We start from the raw sequence: 18215 nt of genomic DNA, 5'->3' as shown, positions 1-18215 counted from the left end.
TCAGAGAAAGCAAAAGAAACCACTAAACTGTAATGAGAACAAACTATCAGAACAGAAAAAGAGGAGCTTGTAAAGGGAGCGCAGAAGGAAACAGTGCAAGACAAAGCATGCCATTCTGCTCCTTTCTATGTTAACAAGAATTAACGAATATGTTTTTGGTGGAGTTTAAAATACCCTTTAAAGAGCAATAGACCATGCTACAGCTCGTGACAAGCCTGTTAATCATATATGAGGACAAGTTTTGTATGCATGTTTCTAAGATTTAGGTAATTTAAAACACAAGTTTTATTATTCCTGATTTCATTACATGTATAAATGAAGAAAAAAATACTTACCTATACTGAAAATTAAACTTGATTTTTTTTGTTCCACATATCATGCTGTAAGTACATAGTTCTAGTATAAAATTACTATGCTTTTCCAAAAATGCTTACACCAAGACTTTCCTTCAAAAAACACGATTTAGGTATACATACATTTGTATGTATATACATATCTACAGACATAAACATAGGTGTATTTACACATATTATAAATGCACATAAACCAGAAATTTTACCTTATTGCTCCTAATTGCAGAGAAAAATGGAGCACTCTAAGTTCAGTTAAATTTACAGAATGGCCACTACAAAAAGACCAAGGTGTTATCACCACATGCCATTACCACCAGAATGTAAATATACATGAGTACTAGTAATACTACATTTCAAATTAATACTCTAAATTCTCTTTTGACATGGGCAGATCCTCCTCTCCTTTTGAGTTGGAGCCAATGCAATTACTGCCAACGGACTGTAGACTGGAAGTATCTAAGTGAAGAATCTTTGACCTTTCTGAAAGCCTTTTCTTATGGGAAGTACAAAATTCCATTTTAAAGCTATTGAAAAGATTGTGGAGAACAGAGAACAAAGTGGTGGCAAAAACCAAGCAAACAAATCTGAAAGCCAAGTTATATTTCTATCATTGATTGGTTCTTGCTTCAGAGCCCAGCCAGTGGGGTTTTCAGGAAAAAACAAAAAAACAAAACAACAACAACAAAAACAAACAAACAAAAAAAACAACAAGAAACACACACAAAACCAAAAAAAAAAAACAACCTTACTACCTTTGTACTCTTCTGTGACTTTCTAGAACATTTTCTACAGGTTAAGCTTAAACTAAGTCCAATCTGGTATATAGCACTTTTAGTTTTCAAGAACTGGATTATGGAAGATCAGACTGTCAGCTAAAACTAGTCTACTGTGAGGACAGGCATAAAGGATCTATGTATAGTAGATAGATTTCCTTCCCCTCAGACTAAATGTCCAAGCTCAAATAAACAAGAATGCCTCCTAGGAAGTCTTGTGCAGGAAAAGACGGTGTATCATCTCATACTTCTCACACTGGCCAAACCATTCCATCGGATTCAGATCACAGGAACAGCAAAGTTACCCCCTATGGGTTACACTCCAGTTGGAAAAGATGACTGAGAAGAAAAACAAAAAGCATAAAACAAAACAACGAACCACCCTCACCTACCCACCTCCACTTGCCACAACCTTTTATACCTTTGCTCAGTTTTTTAGACTGTAACTGTAATGCACAGCTCCCCAGGCCTCCCAGACAATATCCAGTAAACACTGACCATGCCAGTACTTCCTAATTCAAGACAGCCATCTACCAAAACAAAAATTTAACTCTGACGTAATACTTCCAGGTCTGAAACCAGACAACATGAATTCCAATCTTAACTTACATTGCTGCTATTACCATAGACTATACACTATAGTCTGTAACTTTCTACTATATTTGTGCATATCTGTACTATATCTGGATACTGGCTGTCACCCATCCTGCTCTCACCACATGACTTACAGCTCCAAGTAGTAATAATATTAAAGCGTATATTGCAACTCCTAGTGCACTGGGGGTAACAAATGACCGTCAATACAATGTCGACATTTTAAAATCTGTTCCCTCTTTCATGGTCATTACTCGTAATTTTCAAGCAGCAGATACATGTTTGTTGGGATATTTTAACAAGAAAGCAGCCAGCAGGCAATATTTTCCTGCAGCTGGGGAGCACGTGGTAATGAGACAAACACTTGCTTAATACATACCAGCCTGCTCTCAACATTTGCTCTTTTATTTCCAATCACTCTCGAGTGCCCAACCATAGTGATAGACAATATATGCTGATCAAAGACATTATGCATGGAACATACTCAAAACTGTAAGAGGGTACGTGAAAAGGTAAGACGAATGGAGAACTATGTTCCAGAACTATTAACTACTAAACAAAACTATAAATAAATAAAATTAACTGTCAGAAATTATTTTACATTAATTTAAAATGAATAAAATTATCAGAATTCTTCTAGTCTTTGTAAGGGTCTAAATGTATTTGGGAATCTATTTGAGACCTGAATAGAGCTTAGTTCTAGTTATAGACTCAACAAAGACTTCTGAGAAAATAGGTAAGAATGAGAAAAAAATACAATGAAGGAATACATCGGATTAGCAGTTCTATGCTTAAATGAGCACTGCTAACACAAGTCTTAGCTCCTCCGTCATATCCCAAACTTCTAGTGTAAGTACAAGAGTTTGCGCTATTGCTTGACAAACTGGTTTGAGGAACTGATGCAAGTTTTAGTGCTTTATATGTCCTGGGAGCGGGGATTCATCTTTACCTACCTGACCTGTTTTACCATATTGCCACATGAAAACCTGTACGAGCACAGGAAATGGGTGGTATGGAAAAGGAATGAGCTCCTGGGTTATACCAGATTAAGCTGCATGTGAAATTACTGCTACAGCTATGAAAAAACATACAAAACATTGTATCATGAGATAAATGAGTATGAATGTGCAGCTCATTTCCTATGCCACAATAACTTTTCAAACATGGCTTTACCATGCATACACATTCTACACCAAATTAATACATTGTCACTTACAACAGAGTAAACCACTCTGCTCTAAGGAAAAGCATGATACTGTGGTCATTAATGTGGAAGAGGAAAAGCTAACATGCTTTAGATTTATCTTTTAACTTACTGCATACTATCTTGCTCTCCTTGGTCCTAGGATAGATAATAAAAGTCAAGTTTCAAAGTAAAAAGCTTGCTTCTGTATTTGATACAGAAAATATGCATTTGTTTTTGATTCCGAGACTATTGTGTATTTTTTTGCTTGTGTGTGTGAGAAAATGGAATGTAAACTGGATAATATGATCACTCTGTCATACCAGCTTCCTTTTAAGTATTACTTAAACAAATGAATCACCCAGGACTACTATTTTTAAACTCATGTTCAGTTTCTATTTTCTTTTTTTTTATTGGAGTAATTGCATTTTATTTCCAGACAACACTTAATGTTACAGCCCCCTCTGCTGGATATTTTAGGAGATACTGTTACACAATACTCTGGAAAAGATTCTTCTCAAAATAAATCTAAAATAAATTAAGGAAATATATGAGAGCCTGTAACAGGTATTTGAGTCATTCTTACCTACTGTTACTCATAGTTTAGCAATCATCTTTACAGAAGAAGTGCTGTTGTATCAAGTAAACCTACTGACACCATCAGTCTTTTGTTATCAGGCAGTCTAGGCAAAACCTGATTTCAAAAGTTGTGTTAACATCCTTAGAAATTTAGGCAAAGGGTTCTTAAACTGAGACTCAAGAAAAACCTTGCATCAGGTGATAGGGAAGAACCACACTTTTTAGAATGGCCATTCAATACCAGAACTGTGCAGAAAAACACCTGCAGGCAACCAACTCAGACAGTTTTTCATAAACAGTGTTCCAGAACTCCACCTTGACACAACATGAGGTGCTTATTTGAGGCTGCAAGCAATGAATTCAACTTCTCAAGATCCAGAGACAAAGACAAGGATTTGTACCATCATTTTCTCTCAAAACACATTGTTAATTTGCACTTCTCTGATTCTCAATTTCATAATAATTAGTTATGTATTTTTTTTTATTTCCAAAAATAGTTCTAAAATCAGTAATCTCTATGCCCTCTCTGTAACAAAGCCTCAAGTGAAGAAAAACCTCAGTTTGTCTGCAACATCTCTGTTTTCCTTATTTATTAATTTATTATTAAAAGACTTTCACCTTTGCCCCTCTTCTCTTCCTGTCCCCTTCAGAAGAGGGGAGAGTAAGACTACTGTGCTTACTTTAACTGGCTTAATTTGACTCACAGGTGCAGGCATGGCTATGGCACTCTGGGCGTAAGGCTGGTGATGGGGTGCTTGAACTCCATGATCAGAATATGGCTAATATAAAAAATAAAAATAATAAAAAAAAGTGAGCAGAAAAGCTTATTTCATGACATGATTTTAAATTCCTTGTAACTTCAAATTGTCGAGTAATATATACTATTTATATATACATATATATATATATAAACAGCTACTAAACTTTTTAGAAACAGAAATATCACTATTTAAACATGTTATTCCTAATGTATCAAAGTTTGGCTAATTTAGTTTGTTTAGATCACTATCATATCTTTAATCTACCTTAATTAGATTAGTGCCAGAAAGCATTTTCTTTTACTGAAGTAGCACACTTTTGTAGTACAAAGCTAATTCAGTCAGCTCTAACTGGAACAGTGTTTAAATATTACACAATAAATACTGAGATTTATGTGTTTTATAAAAGGAGAAAAAAAACAGCAACACAAGTTTTGTATTATTCAAGAAGAAGGCTGTAGTGGTATTATTTATGTGTGTCAGGATTTCTCACCAAAGATGTTTGGAGTATCAGTTTTGGCACTCATCTCTTGTAGCAATACAATTATCTCCAACTTTTGTAAAAATACTTTATTACTGAGCTAATTTACCATTTATTCTGACATCTCTGTTAAGGAAGATGAATTAACAAAGAGGAAGAGTACCAATTAATCATAACACATTTTCAAATTTTAATACTTTTTTTTAGTCTATTGCTGTCGTTTTTCATACCCAATCATAAAGAAATAGCCTTATTGTACATTAAAAATCTCTCAAAAATTAGAATTGCTACTGATACAGAAGCAAAAAAAAATTGTAAGCGAAGCATAGCAGAAACTACTCTCAATTCATTCTGCTCTTCTGAATATTCAGAAACTAGCTTCTACTTACACAGAAAAAGAACTACTTAGAGAAACTCATAGTTTGGATAGATTAATTCAGCATTCTGAAGATCCTGACTCCTATTTTATTTAAATATTATCTTCTAATAAAACAATCTGATGAGCCTTTATACTGCTGTCAGACACCTGTGACCCTCTAAAGTATTTCTGAATCTAAGCATCCTCCTAGAAAATTGGAAGAGATACTCTAATCTGAAGACAACTAAAAATGAATTAACACTGCAACAGTATGGATTTGGTGGAAAGTACGTAGAACTGCTGACGTAAGTGCTCTGAACTACCTGTGCTTAAACTAAATGTGTTTTTCAATTGCAGATAAATGTTTCGACTGAGAATTAAAGTGATCATGAAAATACCTCTGGAACTGCAGCTTCCACTAGAAGGAAAGGAGGAGGTACACAACCACCTTCCTGGGCAATCCCTACTGGCTGATAAATGACTTCGGAAGGGTGCACATAAAAGAACGAAGGTGAAGAAGCAGGAGACTGAAATAAAACACATTACTTCCATAAATTAACATGATTTATACACTATAAATAGCAAAGCTTATTTTACAGTCATCTTTGCTACATATAAACAAAGTTAAAGCTTTAAATCAAAGTGCCAAATTCATCTTCACTAAGAAAGAAGCTAAGAAACCTAAAGAAACAATCTGACGGGGGAAGTAGTTAGGCAAGTCAGATAGCACGATAAAACAGAGATGTCCTTAAATCCCTTTAAAAGAATTTTCAAATTTCATTGACATTTTAGAGAGCATTGTTAGAGAATTCCAAAACTGTTTTATAAAGTTTTGGAATTCTCTAACAATGCTCTCTAAACTGACACTCTCAAAGTCACATAATGTACAGTTATAATTTGCTTACAAAAATATTATACAAAAAAACCTTTTTGATAATTTAACACAAACCTCTTCGGAAGAAGAGGGGAAGCAGAAGATGATTTCTTTACAAGAAGTTTTTGCTTAATGTTTCAGTAAATGCTATTTTATGCCTTCTATTGTACCAGAAACGTTGCAGATGCGTTGATAAAATATAGCTATTTATTTCACCAACATTGTAAATAGTGGGAAATTTCATTTTAGCATTCGATTTGAAGAAAAAAACTACTGAAAAAAAAATGGATGACCACATCCTATCTTTAAACTAGATGCAAACTAATGGTAAAATGCTGCAACTGTGAAATGTATTTACCTGTGGAACAGACCACTGCCACTGACCTGGAAGACACTGTGTTGGTGCCTAAACTCAAACAGACAGAAGATATTACTTATGTAGTCAAAAACATATGCACAGAGATACACCTTCCCAACATACTAGATTCAAAATCATCCCAAATCCTCATTCAAATCTTAATTAAGAAGAACTAATGATTTTCATAAACCCCCAAATAATTCAAGAACATAATTTTGTCTACTTCCATTCAGCCTCTGAGCTGGGCATTTCATTGCTTCTAAAATAACGAAGCATCTATAAAATGTGGCTAAGTAAGAAAATGTACAAAATGCAGTTAACTTTCCAACACACATGAAGCATGCTGCAGAAGTTCAGCAGTGGACCAACAAGACAGTTAGGGAACTGGAGAACAGACATACCAGGATACTGACAGAACTGGGTTTGTTCAGCTTCAAAAAGGATGAAGGTGGGAGGGTATAGCTATCACTGGCTACAACTACCTAATGGGAGGGCATTAATATGACCAAGCCAGACTCATCAGAGGTGTTCAGAGCACAAGAGTTAACGGACAAATGCTGAACTTGAACATTCTACTCAGACACAAGGAGGAGAAGAAATAAAAACAAAATAAAAAAAATAATCTTTTACCAGGAGAAGGATCAATTATTGGAAGAGTCTGTCGAGAGAGGTTGTAGAATCTCCATCGGAGATTTTAAAAATTCAACTGGACAAATTCCTGAGACACCTGACCTAACCAACACTGCTCTGAGCAGGAGTTTGGCTTAGAATGATAAAAAAAAAAGAATGGTACTAAGACAGCTGTCTGGCAACAAAGAAAAAAAATAATTTATTCCATTTCCATGTAATTAGACAGGTAGGTAGAAATCATATACTAGTGAAAAATCATCTTCAATGAAGTTAAAATCTGTTTTAAACAGCTATTTTGAACAGTCTTTCTATTTCTTAAGAATAAACGGAACTGGGACAGCATTGCAAACAAAAATTGCATGTCTGGAAGGAGTATCAACGCTCTGAAAGTAATTTTCAAACAGATACCTGATAATGATAAGTAGGAGGCTGATAAACTGGTTGAGCTACCATCATAGGTGAGCTGGACACAGAGCGTGACTTTAAGACAAAAAAGTTACAAGTCAATGCAGCAATTTCATAAATTGTCACTCCTTTAACTTATCTTAAATACTATATGCTGAACCACCTCCCCTGCCTTTTGAAAATGCATTTACCAGGTTTTAACTTTCATTTAGGTTCTTCAAGACCACTGCTTCCCGGGGGCCTACACAATAAATGAAGCAATATGGCCAATCTAAGTTGTCACCGACATATTCCTATCCTCTCCACAGCCCCAGACGCTTTCTTCCCTTTTCCAATTCCCTTCCTTCCACCAGCCCCAGCACTTGTATGATTTGGCAGTGAGACAGTTCAAGGAACTAAACCAGCTGGAAATCTGTTTATTGTGGGGGACCAGTTGAGGGTCAGCGAAACACCAGCAAAATAAAGGGGGCCAACTGCACCAAACCCACTGAAGTCAAACAATCTACTACATTCTTCCTCCTATAATAAGCAGTACTCCTAGCATAGTACTGACTATAAGATTACTTTGTTCATCTAGCAATATGTTCTCCTTTCACCCTCAACATAGCAGCTATTGCAGCCATAAACACCTCACTCACAGCAGAATAATAAACGAAGCCAATCAAGGGTCATAAGCACCAAGGGCTCCTCAGTATTATTAAAAAACAAACAAACAAAAAAAAACCACATATTTAAATATCAAACCTAAGGCATAGCTGGAGAAACCAGAAGCAGGAGGGAATTAGAAACGCTGCACACATCCTTGTCCATAGAAAAGCATGTATACAAAAATTTGTTACTTACGGGCCATGGCTGTGGAACAGAAGCAACTTCAGGAGTATGAAAATAAGCCATTCCATTATGGTAAATATAAGGATATCCACTTGAAGTAGTCAAGTACATTGTACCAGATTCTGGTATTACAGTAGAACCTGAAAGTGAGTTAACAGTAATTTTTTATTTTTTTTGTAGTGTGAAGGTCATAAAAAAGGAGGGAAGATCATTTCTGATCTTCAAAGAATCAAAACACCCAAAAGAACGAACATGGGACAGCGTGTGCCTAGTGTCACCTCAACTCCCTCTAAGAGAATCACAGGATGATGCCAGAGGTAATTTGGAAGGGATGCAGAATATAACGTGTATCAATTACTCAACACAACTAGAATGTGATGTACAGCAATACTTGAATTTTGAACCCTGATTTTTACCCGCTTCTGGAATAGACAGTAGATATATATATATACCTAAGACATATACCTAAAAAAGATTGCTTTTCTTTCATTCCTACTGCCTTAAATTGAAGTTTAAAAGATCCATAACACTGGATTAGTTGGGCTGGAAAAGACAATGATAAATGAGACTACCAAAGGAATGATTTCTTCAATTCTGCTGAATACAATACAGCTGCAGCTCTACAGTGACTCTGCAAGTCTAGACTTGCACAAGCCTCCAAATGAGCAAACTATCCTAACAACTAAGGTTAGTGGGCTGAACATGAGAGCAGAAAAACTGAAATCAAATACCAGGATATAAATCCAGATGCCAATATGGTCTTGTATCACACTTTGAATCTAGACACATTGAGCACAAGAGTCAGGAGAAGGAAGCAACAAAAGTCTGGCAATGCAACTGATGAAGTCCAAGTCAAAGATGAAAAGGAAAACAAAGCACAACAAAAACAAACAAAAACCCCTCCACCACCAATTAAAAAAATACAAACAAATGTAAACCCTCAACAATGGCTGAGCAAAGACCATGCAGAATAATTTCTGGAGAAAATTTATTCTGCAGAATAAAGAATTCCATTTCCCCTGGGCAAATGCTACCCTACAAATTTAAAAGGGAGAAGGGCATACCTACGCATATGGAGGGAGAAGAGAGAAATTTCCTGTCTTGAGTGAAAGTATGCCTACAGCAACAGTGGTAATGCACATATGAACTATTTCTCATCAATAAAATGACAATAAAAACTACAGAAAACTTCAGAATTCAACTGAAATTCTTCTGAGTATTGTCCTCAAATGGAAGAAAAAGTATACTTAATTTCCTGCTGCATTCCTAAAGTAAAATATTTTACATCTCTGATACATAGCCTTTACTGAGGAACAAAATAGCATGTCTGGCTACATCAAAAAAACCTGTCAGATCTCATCTTAAATGGTATGATTTAATCTTTTTCAATGTGTTATGGAAATAAAATTGTCCTTGGCAGAAGCGGAGGGCATCTTCTCTGATTGTAGATTGTACTCTGAAGTCAGTACAATGGAAAGGTCTCCCCCAGAAGAACATCTTAACAGCATACTTGCCCAAGATAAAGACTAGTTATCTGACAAAGGTGGCTCTTCAACAGTCCTCTTATGCAAGTGTTCGGCCTAGATAGTTCTTTGTCAGAGATGGAACCCCTAGCATCTATGTCTTTATTGCACAGCAGAGAACTGTCATAACTGAGTGGAGACTGAAACCACCTACTCTTTATAGTGTCTGCTGAAAAAAGCAAAGTGCAACGGTTCTGATGGATTTTGCTAATATAAATAAATGATTAGTGACAACCCAATCAGTGAACCAGCAAAACCTGCTTTGTGTTGTAGAATCTATGAGGACAGATTCTTTCTTTTAAGTGTTTAGACTTGACGTTGTGTCTGGCAACTGAGATAAAAATTTCCATTCAGCTTGTTCCTACATAGATAATCTTTTCCAAGACAGTCAGTAATACATTAAGAGATAAAATAACTCAAGATCATCAATCCCAGACACTCCAAATCTGGACATTTCCACTAGTATCTATTTACTTCCGGTGCTAACTACTCTGAGTCTGTTCTGTCCACAGCATTAATGCAATGCATGACCAGGCACATCTTGGTTAGAAACTAAAACGATTAATGACACTTACATACATAATAGAGAAAGGCAAGTGAAAATACATACGAGGAATCCGTATTTGTTGTTTTCTTATCGCTGGACCAATATTCAACTTCTTATCCTTATAACTAAGCTTTTTAGCCTAGAATTTAAAAAAAAAAAAAAAAAAAAAAGGCATTCAGTATTTTTATTTTCTACATAAATCTAAGGACCCAAGAATCAAAAAACAGAGGCAGGCAAGCTACTTAGGGTTTCACCCTCCACTGCTTTTTATTTACAGTGCCTCTCAATAAAACAAGAACTACACTAGATCCTTTTTTATCTTATCCTTATACTTCACATACACAAAAGCAATTATTAGTAATTTCAAATATTACTTACTCCTTATGGAGCCTCTTGAGTAACAGATACCTATTTTTTTTGTGGTTTTACCCTTCTCCTCATACAATCATGTTTTTACTACTTTTATAAAGCCAATGTGTACAGAAATGGGTAATTGCAAATATAAATATTAAATTTCATTTTTTCATGATCATGATGTTATTTTACAAAAGATGACAGGAATACGTAATTCTAGGCAATAAGCCCAGAACGTAAAACATGCTTTTATTTTATATGAGGCTGTTTTAAACCTTCCTTATATCCAGAGCAACAAAACATAAAAGCACACCAAAACTGATAACCTAGTAAGGTTAAACTATAACAGAAGAACTAAAAAAAGTGCTAGGTACAGACAAGTAAAGCTGTTTTTTCCAATAGCTATACAATTCCTAAACCACCACATGACAGCGCAAATTTTTCAGTGTCAAAGCTGTAATTTTTCCAGTAAGGAGGTAATAGTTTACTTCTTAAAGAAGATTATAGACAGAAATAGAAATTACATCCAACAGATGAACAACAGTTAAGTAATGAAAATATTTTCTTCATTTGAGCCCTACTTAGTGAAATAAATGAACACCTATGCATAATACAAAGTCCCACATAAAGGCTTGAAAGTTAGGAAAAGGCTAAACTTTTTTTTTCTTAATTTTCGTGTTCATAAAAAAGGATTATCTATTGCAAACATACCTGCCTAGCTTATTAACCATTGAGCAACTCCTGGAAAATTGATGCAAGTTTCAGTCAAACTGCATTCCACCACAGACAACAGAAGATGAACCTTCCCAATGTAATATATTTCATCAATGTGATCTATCACAATTTAGGCTGGTTTTTTTTTATGTATGACTTCCTCAGTTAAGAGAAATACCTAATCTGTGAGAATTTCTTCAGAGTGTTTAATACAGCACTGCATGAAAAGTTACCTGCAATGCTAAAGAAAATTAAATTAACAGGAAAAGCTGTGATGATGAAAAAATGAATACAGAAAGATGGAAAGAGGTAGTATTAGATGCCATAAAATATGACTGGAAAGAGGATTCCAGTGAAACTCCTCACGGTCTGTTTTTCAGACTAATTCAATTTAATACACTCAGACTGCAAAACAGAAAAAGAAATTTCTGAAGACGTTACTGATGATAGAAAAGTAGGATGCAAAAATAAATGCAAATGACTATCAGAGTGCCATATAAATGCAAAGAAATCCAATAGTATAAAATAAAAGATCATTCATTTAAGGCATAATAAATTACTAAAGTTTGGAAACTCCACTAAAGATGTCTGAAAAAAAAAAAAAAGAGAGATCTTAATTGATCTTAAGATGAATAACAGTGGGATGCAGAAGTGAAAAAGGTGATGTTATTGTAGGACATCTACATTAAAGCACTTCCAGCAGACAAAAAGCTATTAGTCTCATTCAGTGAAACACCACTAAGACTTCACTGGAATAGCCTTTCAGTTACAGGCAAAAATCCTAAACCATTTTCACAATGGTAGTAAGTACCCTTGGAGTTCTTCTAGTTCACAGAAAAAAAACAATAAAAACTGGGGAAAAAATAGGTGTTCCTCTCTGTGTACTCTTTTGTCTCCACATGACCATGCTTTTTGAAAATACCCCAAAAGATTTCTTTTAAAATGTCCCAACTTTTATCTTGAATTTGAGCACATGAATTTTCAACAAAGCCCCAGTATTTTAATATTTTAATTTTTGCATTTGGCAGAGGACATTGTGCAGGGAGAGGAAGAAAAGAAAAATAGTATCCAAGGCTTCCTAAATCTCTCAGTACCTTCACAGGTATGGATACCAATCAACTGATCTATCCAAAATATTCCATCCAGAGAACGGAACACATGTTTATGAAGTAAGAAGTGAAGAGCTAATATCCAGCTGAACAGTTAACCCAGTCTCAAGGGAGGTTCTAAAGGGAACATCAAAACAGTAATGCAGCTAAGCAGAGAAGCAACCATTATGTGACATAAAATAAACTTCCCATTTAAGACTTCAAGTGAATTTAATTATTTCTGAAGAGTTACATCAGCTCTGACAATCAAATATAAAAATAAAATAAAAGAAAGCAGTTGTCTTTCCTAACTCCCCACAAGATTTTGACAGCAATGGATTTTCCAGTAAAGCAAGAGAAAGCAATTGTGAAGGAGAAAGAGTAATCAGAATGCATTAGAAAAACAGTCCTTACGGAGCAAAGGTAGAACAAGAAAGTAAACACTGTATGTCAAAGTAAAACGTTCTACTAGGAAGTGGCAGCTCCTTTCCCTGGTTCCACAAGATATTGGTATCAAGACATAGTGACCAATCTTAACAGATCTACAAATCCACAGTAGCAAACTGAAAAGACTAATGTGAAATGAATTATTTAAGAGAGAATCATAATGGGGAATATTACTTACCTCTTGTAGTATCTTCTGTGCATCTTCCTGAGTTTCAAAAGTAATGAAGCCATACCTAAACAAAAAGAGAGCTATGTCTCTGAAGTTCATATTTTCATACATTGTACATCAATACTTTACATCCAGTAGAAATGCCAATAGAAAGTAAATTACTAGAAAAAAATCAGCCATGTAGAAATGAGACTGTAGTACCAACCGTAATCTTCATTTGTTAATATAATAATCCTTGTTCTAATCTTTCTAATATGTTTAAGTAGATGGTCATACGTTATTGTTTACATGCAGTGAATGAGTAGCTCACCTAAACAGTTAGGCAAAACCTGCTGTATTATCTATATTACACAGTGAATGTCTTTAGTTCCTTCTTTTTCTAACAAAGAGATTTTGATTTGAAGCTCTCACTTGTTATGAGTACCCAAGATGAGACGTTTGGATTTTTTTTTTTAATTATTATTATACAGTATTTCATAGCATAGTTCCCATCAATGTCAGTGACAACTGTGAATGCTCCACACCTCCATAGTCACTGCCCAGTACGTTAAGTAGAGTTCTCAGAAAAATCAGCAATGCACAGATGGTGTTTACCTGTGAATTATTCTTGTCAGTCTTGACATGACTAACATTAAACAACAGTTTTGTAGTGCACTCGAGGATGAAGTATTCTCACATTTCACGACATAATATATCTCTTTCACCACATCTCTTAACTGCTGCAACAAATCAGGCTTTCTATAAAGAACTCCTACTGTACCAAACCCCCTCAATTAATTCCCAGAGGAATCTATGCTACTGAATGTGGTATTGTCTGTGCAAAAATAAGTATCTGATCATAAAATTAAAATCTGTACCACAACGTGTACATACAATTTTTTTTTTCCCAAAAAACAAACTTCAACTTTCAGAATTTCAACTAATAGTTTTGGGTGCGTAATTTCTAAGGTTCATGGCTCATTTCCCAAGTTCAGACTTCAGAAAATACTGAGAAGGCCTCTGTCATTCCAGTCAGCATATCAGAACTTCCAGTACAAAATACCAAACTTTCTGAGCATTTCTATGCTTACGTGAGTACAGAGGCTCTGACCAGCCATACTGTAAAATCCATGAACTTTTGCTAGATTGCCTTCTCTAACCAAATTTGGAAACATTTTTAAAACCAAAGACTACAGACACTAGTTGCCTAGCTGGGGACCTTACCTACAGAGCCTCTTCATTCTGTGTGCTATCTGGACAATAAACTAATTACATGTACTCAATCACATAGAGTAAGTTTCTTAAATCACTTGTCAACTACAAGCAATAAAGCTTGTGCTTGGATTTCAGTAGAAATCCCAAATATCACCAGAAGATTCTTTCCCAACATCTTTAGTTTTTATATGGATGTGTGTCAAAATGTCAAATACTTCTTGGAATTTAGTGAAAGGACAGGAGACTTCATGACAGATCTGGGACCAGGATCATGCAAGTGTACTCTACGCTATTATGACCTTCAGCTCAGCAAGTGATTTGCTGACTAATGTTACCTACTGACAGCACTAAAATTAGGAGATTCAGACAACACAACATCCTGCTCAGAAGAAAACTTCTCAACTAAGAAAATAAGCATAAATTGTCATGCATATTCCTTTTTGTCTCAGCCCTCTTTCCACCCTTCTGTTGCAGTACAGTTCCCCGCTTTACTGTCCTTCACCATCCCTTATGTTTAAACAAGTACTTTACTGCCCAGTCTGAATCTTTCTCTGTATTTATTCTTTGGCATTTTTCTCTTTACTGACTTCTAGTCTTAGTTCCCCTTTCTGCAATCATGAATCATTCTCAGATTTGTCCCGCGTTCTTGTTTGAAAAATCTTCACAAAATAATCCTGGTTCTTGCGCTGTACTCCAGCACAACGAGGTACATCTCGCCTCCTCCTCTATCCTCAGGTTCCTTTCCACACTGGCTCTCAGCAATAAAAATTATGTATTTTTAACAGATAATCCAAAAAAAGGTAATTTGATTTAATTATTATTAAAAAAACAACAAAAAGGATCATGATTTTTCTGTCTTGTTATACACAGCTTCATCTTATAATAACATGACCACAGGGTTTCTGAGTTATGCAAGTCACAAAGCCATTTACATGCTGATATCAGAGAACAAGAGCAGATTTGTGCATACATGGAATATTTCGGGCCACCAATTTCATGTATTAATAAGGTTCTGAGCTATGAAAATTTTAATAGAATTCACTGTAGTCAGGCAACTTTCTGTTATATTTTCAATTCATAGAGCATGCTTACTCTACTATACCAACCCCTTTGATATTCCAGCTCTGTCATTTACTATCTTCACCTCTCTCACACAGCCATACTGAGCAAAAAACTTCCTCAGGTCATTTTCATTAGTCTAGTAAAATAAATTAAGAGGAGGAAAAGAAAGAAAGAAAGAAAGAAAGAAAGAAAGAAAGAAATAAAGAAAGAAAGAAAGAAAGAAAGAAAGAAAGAAAGAAAGAAAGAAAGAAAGAAAGAAAGAAAGAAAGAAAGAAAGAAAGAAAGAAAGAAAGAGAAAGAAAAAGAGAAAGAAAAGAGAAAAAGAGAAAGAAAGAAAAAGAGAAAGAAAGAAAAAGAAAGAAAGAAAAAGAGAAAGAAAGAAAGAAAGAAGAGCTGATTTGTGTAGTTATTCAAGGAATATTTCCATAAGACTTTTAAAGGATATACTTTGAACAAAGTTTGCCAAAAACTAATTATAACCCTGGATTAAATGACAAAAGAATAAGCAGGAACATGTGACTCAAAGCAAGAGAACAGCATCACTATTTAATAACTGCCTTTTCATATTCAGCAATAACACTAGAAAACCACTAAAATATTAAAATGTTTTATTGGATTTACATAACAATCCCTTTACAGGTATGATCACTGAAGACAGTTAACAATATGTGACTTTTATATATATATATATATATATATATATATATTATACACATTATGTATTAGAGTACTGTTTACAATATGAAACAAATCACATTCTCAACATCAACAGCAGACTGTATTGGCTTTCATAATGTATATATGGATATATGTGTGCATATGTATACACATACATATATACACACACATATACAGATATGCTGTGGGAACTCCCCAGCATAAACTAAGCAAGAAACTTTTGATAGAAAATGCTCTAAATACTGTTCCCTTCTAATCTGAGTACACATGGAGGAAAACAAGTTCCTAGGAAATGCACACACTTAAGCTATGTGAACACTTGTCTCCCTTCTATGAATTAGTTTTCTTTAACAGTGTTAACATAAATAAATACGATGCCCTAAACACCACATTTTGGAATTGAAAGTTTTGTTCTGCACAGTCCTTTGTTAATACAATACCTAATCCTGTCAAGAAGTGTGCTTATATACACAGATTTTTATCCACTTCAGGTAATTTCTGTATTCATCTATAGTTGTCATTATTTTTAAGGATGTATACAAGAAGTGCTATTTTACCTCTAAGTAAATAACTTCTGTTGCTTTTAGGAGTATGCATGCAATTTAGCAAAAATCTCCTCTTACATATCAGAGGCTTAACTGAGTTTGAGAAGGAAAAAGAATTTAAAACAAAAGAAACAAAAGCTGTAATTTAAATAACTTTCATAACTGGCAAGAATATGAAGCTAACACTTTTTGAATAATTCTACCCTCAAGATGTATTTTACAAAAAGAAATAATGTAGTTTGCAGCAATCTTTAAGACCAGAGAGCATTGATGGTAGAAGACTTACCTCCCTCACTATTCCAAGCATTCTGCCATTAACACTTTAGAAAATAGTCACTCTGAAAGCATGGGGAGGAATGACAGATAGGAGTGCACTGAATAGGCAGGAAATAAGCTTTGTTCAGTAATCGTCTTCTCCTTGGAAAATTCCTGCACCAGTTCCTGAGCAACAATGCACCATTGAAAGGTTAATAAATTACTGAGTGGCATCCAGAACCATTCTCCTGAATAGATGATCATGTTTTGCACTTAAGTAGAAATATGAAAGTCTGTTTATGTAGGAAAATAAATCCATTCAAACAACTGATAGCATATGCTGTAGAACCATTCTATGTAAGCTGAAGTATTCTCACATTGTTAAATGATGAAAAACCCAAAGAGTAAAAAAAAAAAAAAAAAAGACTGATTTTAAGATGTGCCTTTCCCTTAAAACTTTCTCCAATGAACACCAGAACTTAACCACTTTGAAGCTGTACAGATAAAACTTCACATTTCTATATGAACATTTCCATTTCTAGCAGACTGTTTCTTTTAAGCTCCACATTATGTGCAGCTCAGCTGCTTCACAAAATTGAGAAAAAGAACCTGTGATAAAGTAGCTGAAGGCTAAAATACACTAAAAACAGCTGAAGAGTCCTAAGACTGTGATCGGTGCAGAAACTTATACTGAATACCTAAAAGACGTGAAGGATGTATACACAACACTGCAAGCTTCAAAAGCTAAAAGATTAATAAAAGATAAAAGATTTATCTGTGGAGAATTGTATTGAAAAAGAATAAAAGAGAAACCCTGTTCTAAGATTCACAGTACCGTTTACAAGTACCTGGATCAACACAGTATCTGTAAGTTTGCTAGAGACACCTTCAGGACTGATGTTTCCATGCTCCTGACAGGACCAAGGCACTTGACAGATTCTGACGAATGGCTAACGTAAGCCTACAGTATGTCAAAGGTGACACCATTGAAGAGAGACCCCTCCAGACTGGATCAAAAGATACACAGCTGTAACTTCTATTATTGAACTGTTTGTCCAAGTTTAAGAAGCCAGATGTTTCCTCTTACAAATAGGAATCACTGCTATGGCAACAGACCAAATGAAGTTTCCAATAAAATGATAAAAGAGCTTGCTGGAAAGCAAATAATCTGTGTGTGCAAGCATCTATTTTTCACAAAAATAGCTAAATAAAGAGCTTTATATTTTTTTCCAGCAAACTTGAAAAAAACAAAACATTGTTTTTACTGAAATCATAGCAAAGAGCAATCTGAGACTGACAGATAAATATCCTATGATTTGAAAAGGAATTCAAGACTCTACTTAGTATCTGAGTCACAATGAATGGAAAGGTAGCTGAAAAGTCTACATAGGTTTCATTCTCTCCAATTCCTTTCCAAACAAAATATACCTTCTTCTGTTTTCCAGATACAAACACATTGTAT

General features: G+C 34.8%; 1 protein-coding gene across 8 annotated transcripts in view; it reads right to left on the bottom strand.

The window, feature by feature from the left end:
• The window catches only part of BOLL (boule homolog, RNA binding protein), a 34099-nt gene that overhangs the window by 10790 nt on the left and 5094 nt on the right, over nt 1-18215 (bottom strand). For 3 of the 8 annotated variants that reach the window (XM_040562653.1, XM_040562652.1, XM_040562651.1), the window contains exons 4-12: nt 15320-15411; nt 13029-13083; nt 10311-10386; nt 8190-8317; nt 7350-7421; nt 6312-6359; nt 5478-5606; nt 4163-4261; nt 3131-3431 (exon numbers count right to left, since the gene is read on the bottom strand). In XM_040562653.1, the coding sequence (XP_040418587.1) occupies nt 3393-3431; nt 4163-4261; nt 5478-5606; nt 6312-6359; nt 7350-7421; nt 8190-8317; nt 10311-10386; nt 13029-13083; nt 15320-15411 (738 nt within the window). In that variant the 3' untranslated portion in view covers nt 3131-3392. Of the gene's footprint in view, nt 1-2; nt 3063-3130; nt 3432-4162; nt 4262-5477; nt 5607-6311; nt 6360-7349; nt 7422-8189; nt 8318-10310; nt 10387-13028; nt 13084-15319; nt 15412-18215 lie in introns of those variants that run through there. The other 5 variants (XM_040562655.1, XM_040562654.1, XM_040562656.1 and 2 more) reach the window with 4 other exon arrangements.

This window comes from Cygnus olor, chromosome 6 (genome assembly GCF_009769625.2).
Source record: "Cygnus olor isolate bCygOlo1 chromosome 6, bCygOlo1.pri.v2, whole genome shotgun sequence".
Classification (NCBI taxonomy): Eukaryota; Metazoa; Chordata; class Aves; order Anseriformes; family Anatidae; genus Cygnus; species Cygnus olor.
The sequence above is the reverse complement of the archived record's forward strand: the minus strand, read 5'-3'. Positions and strand labels throughout refer to the sequence as shown.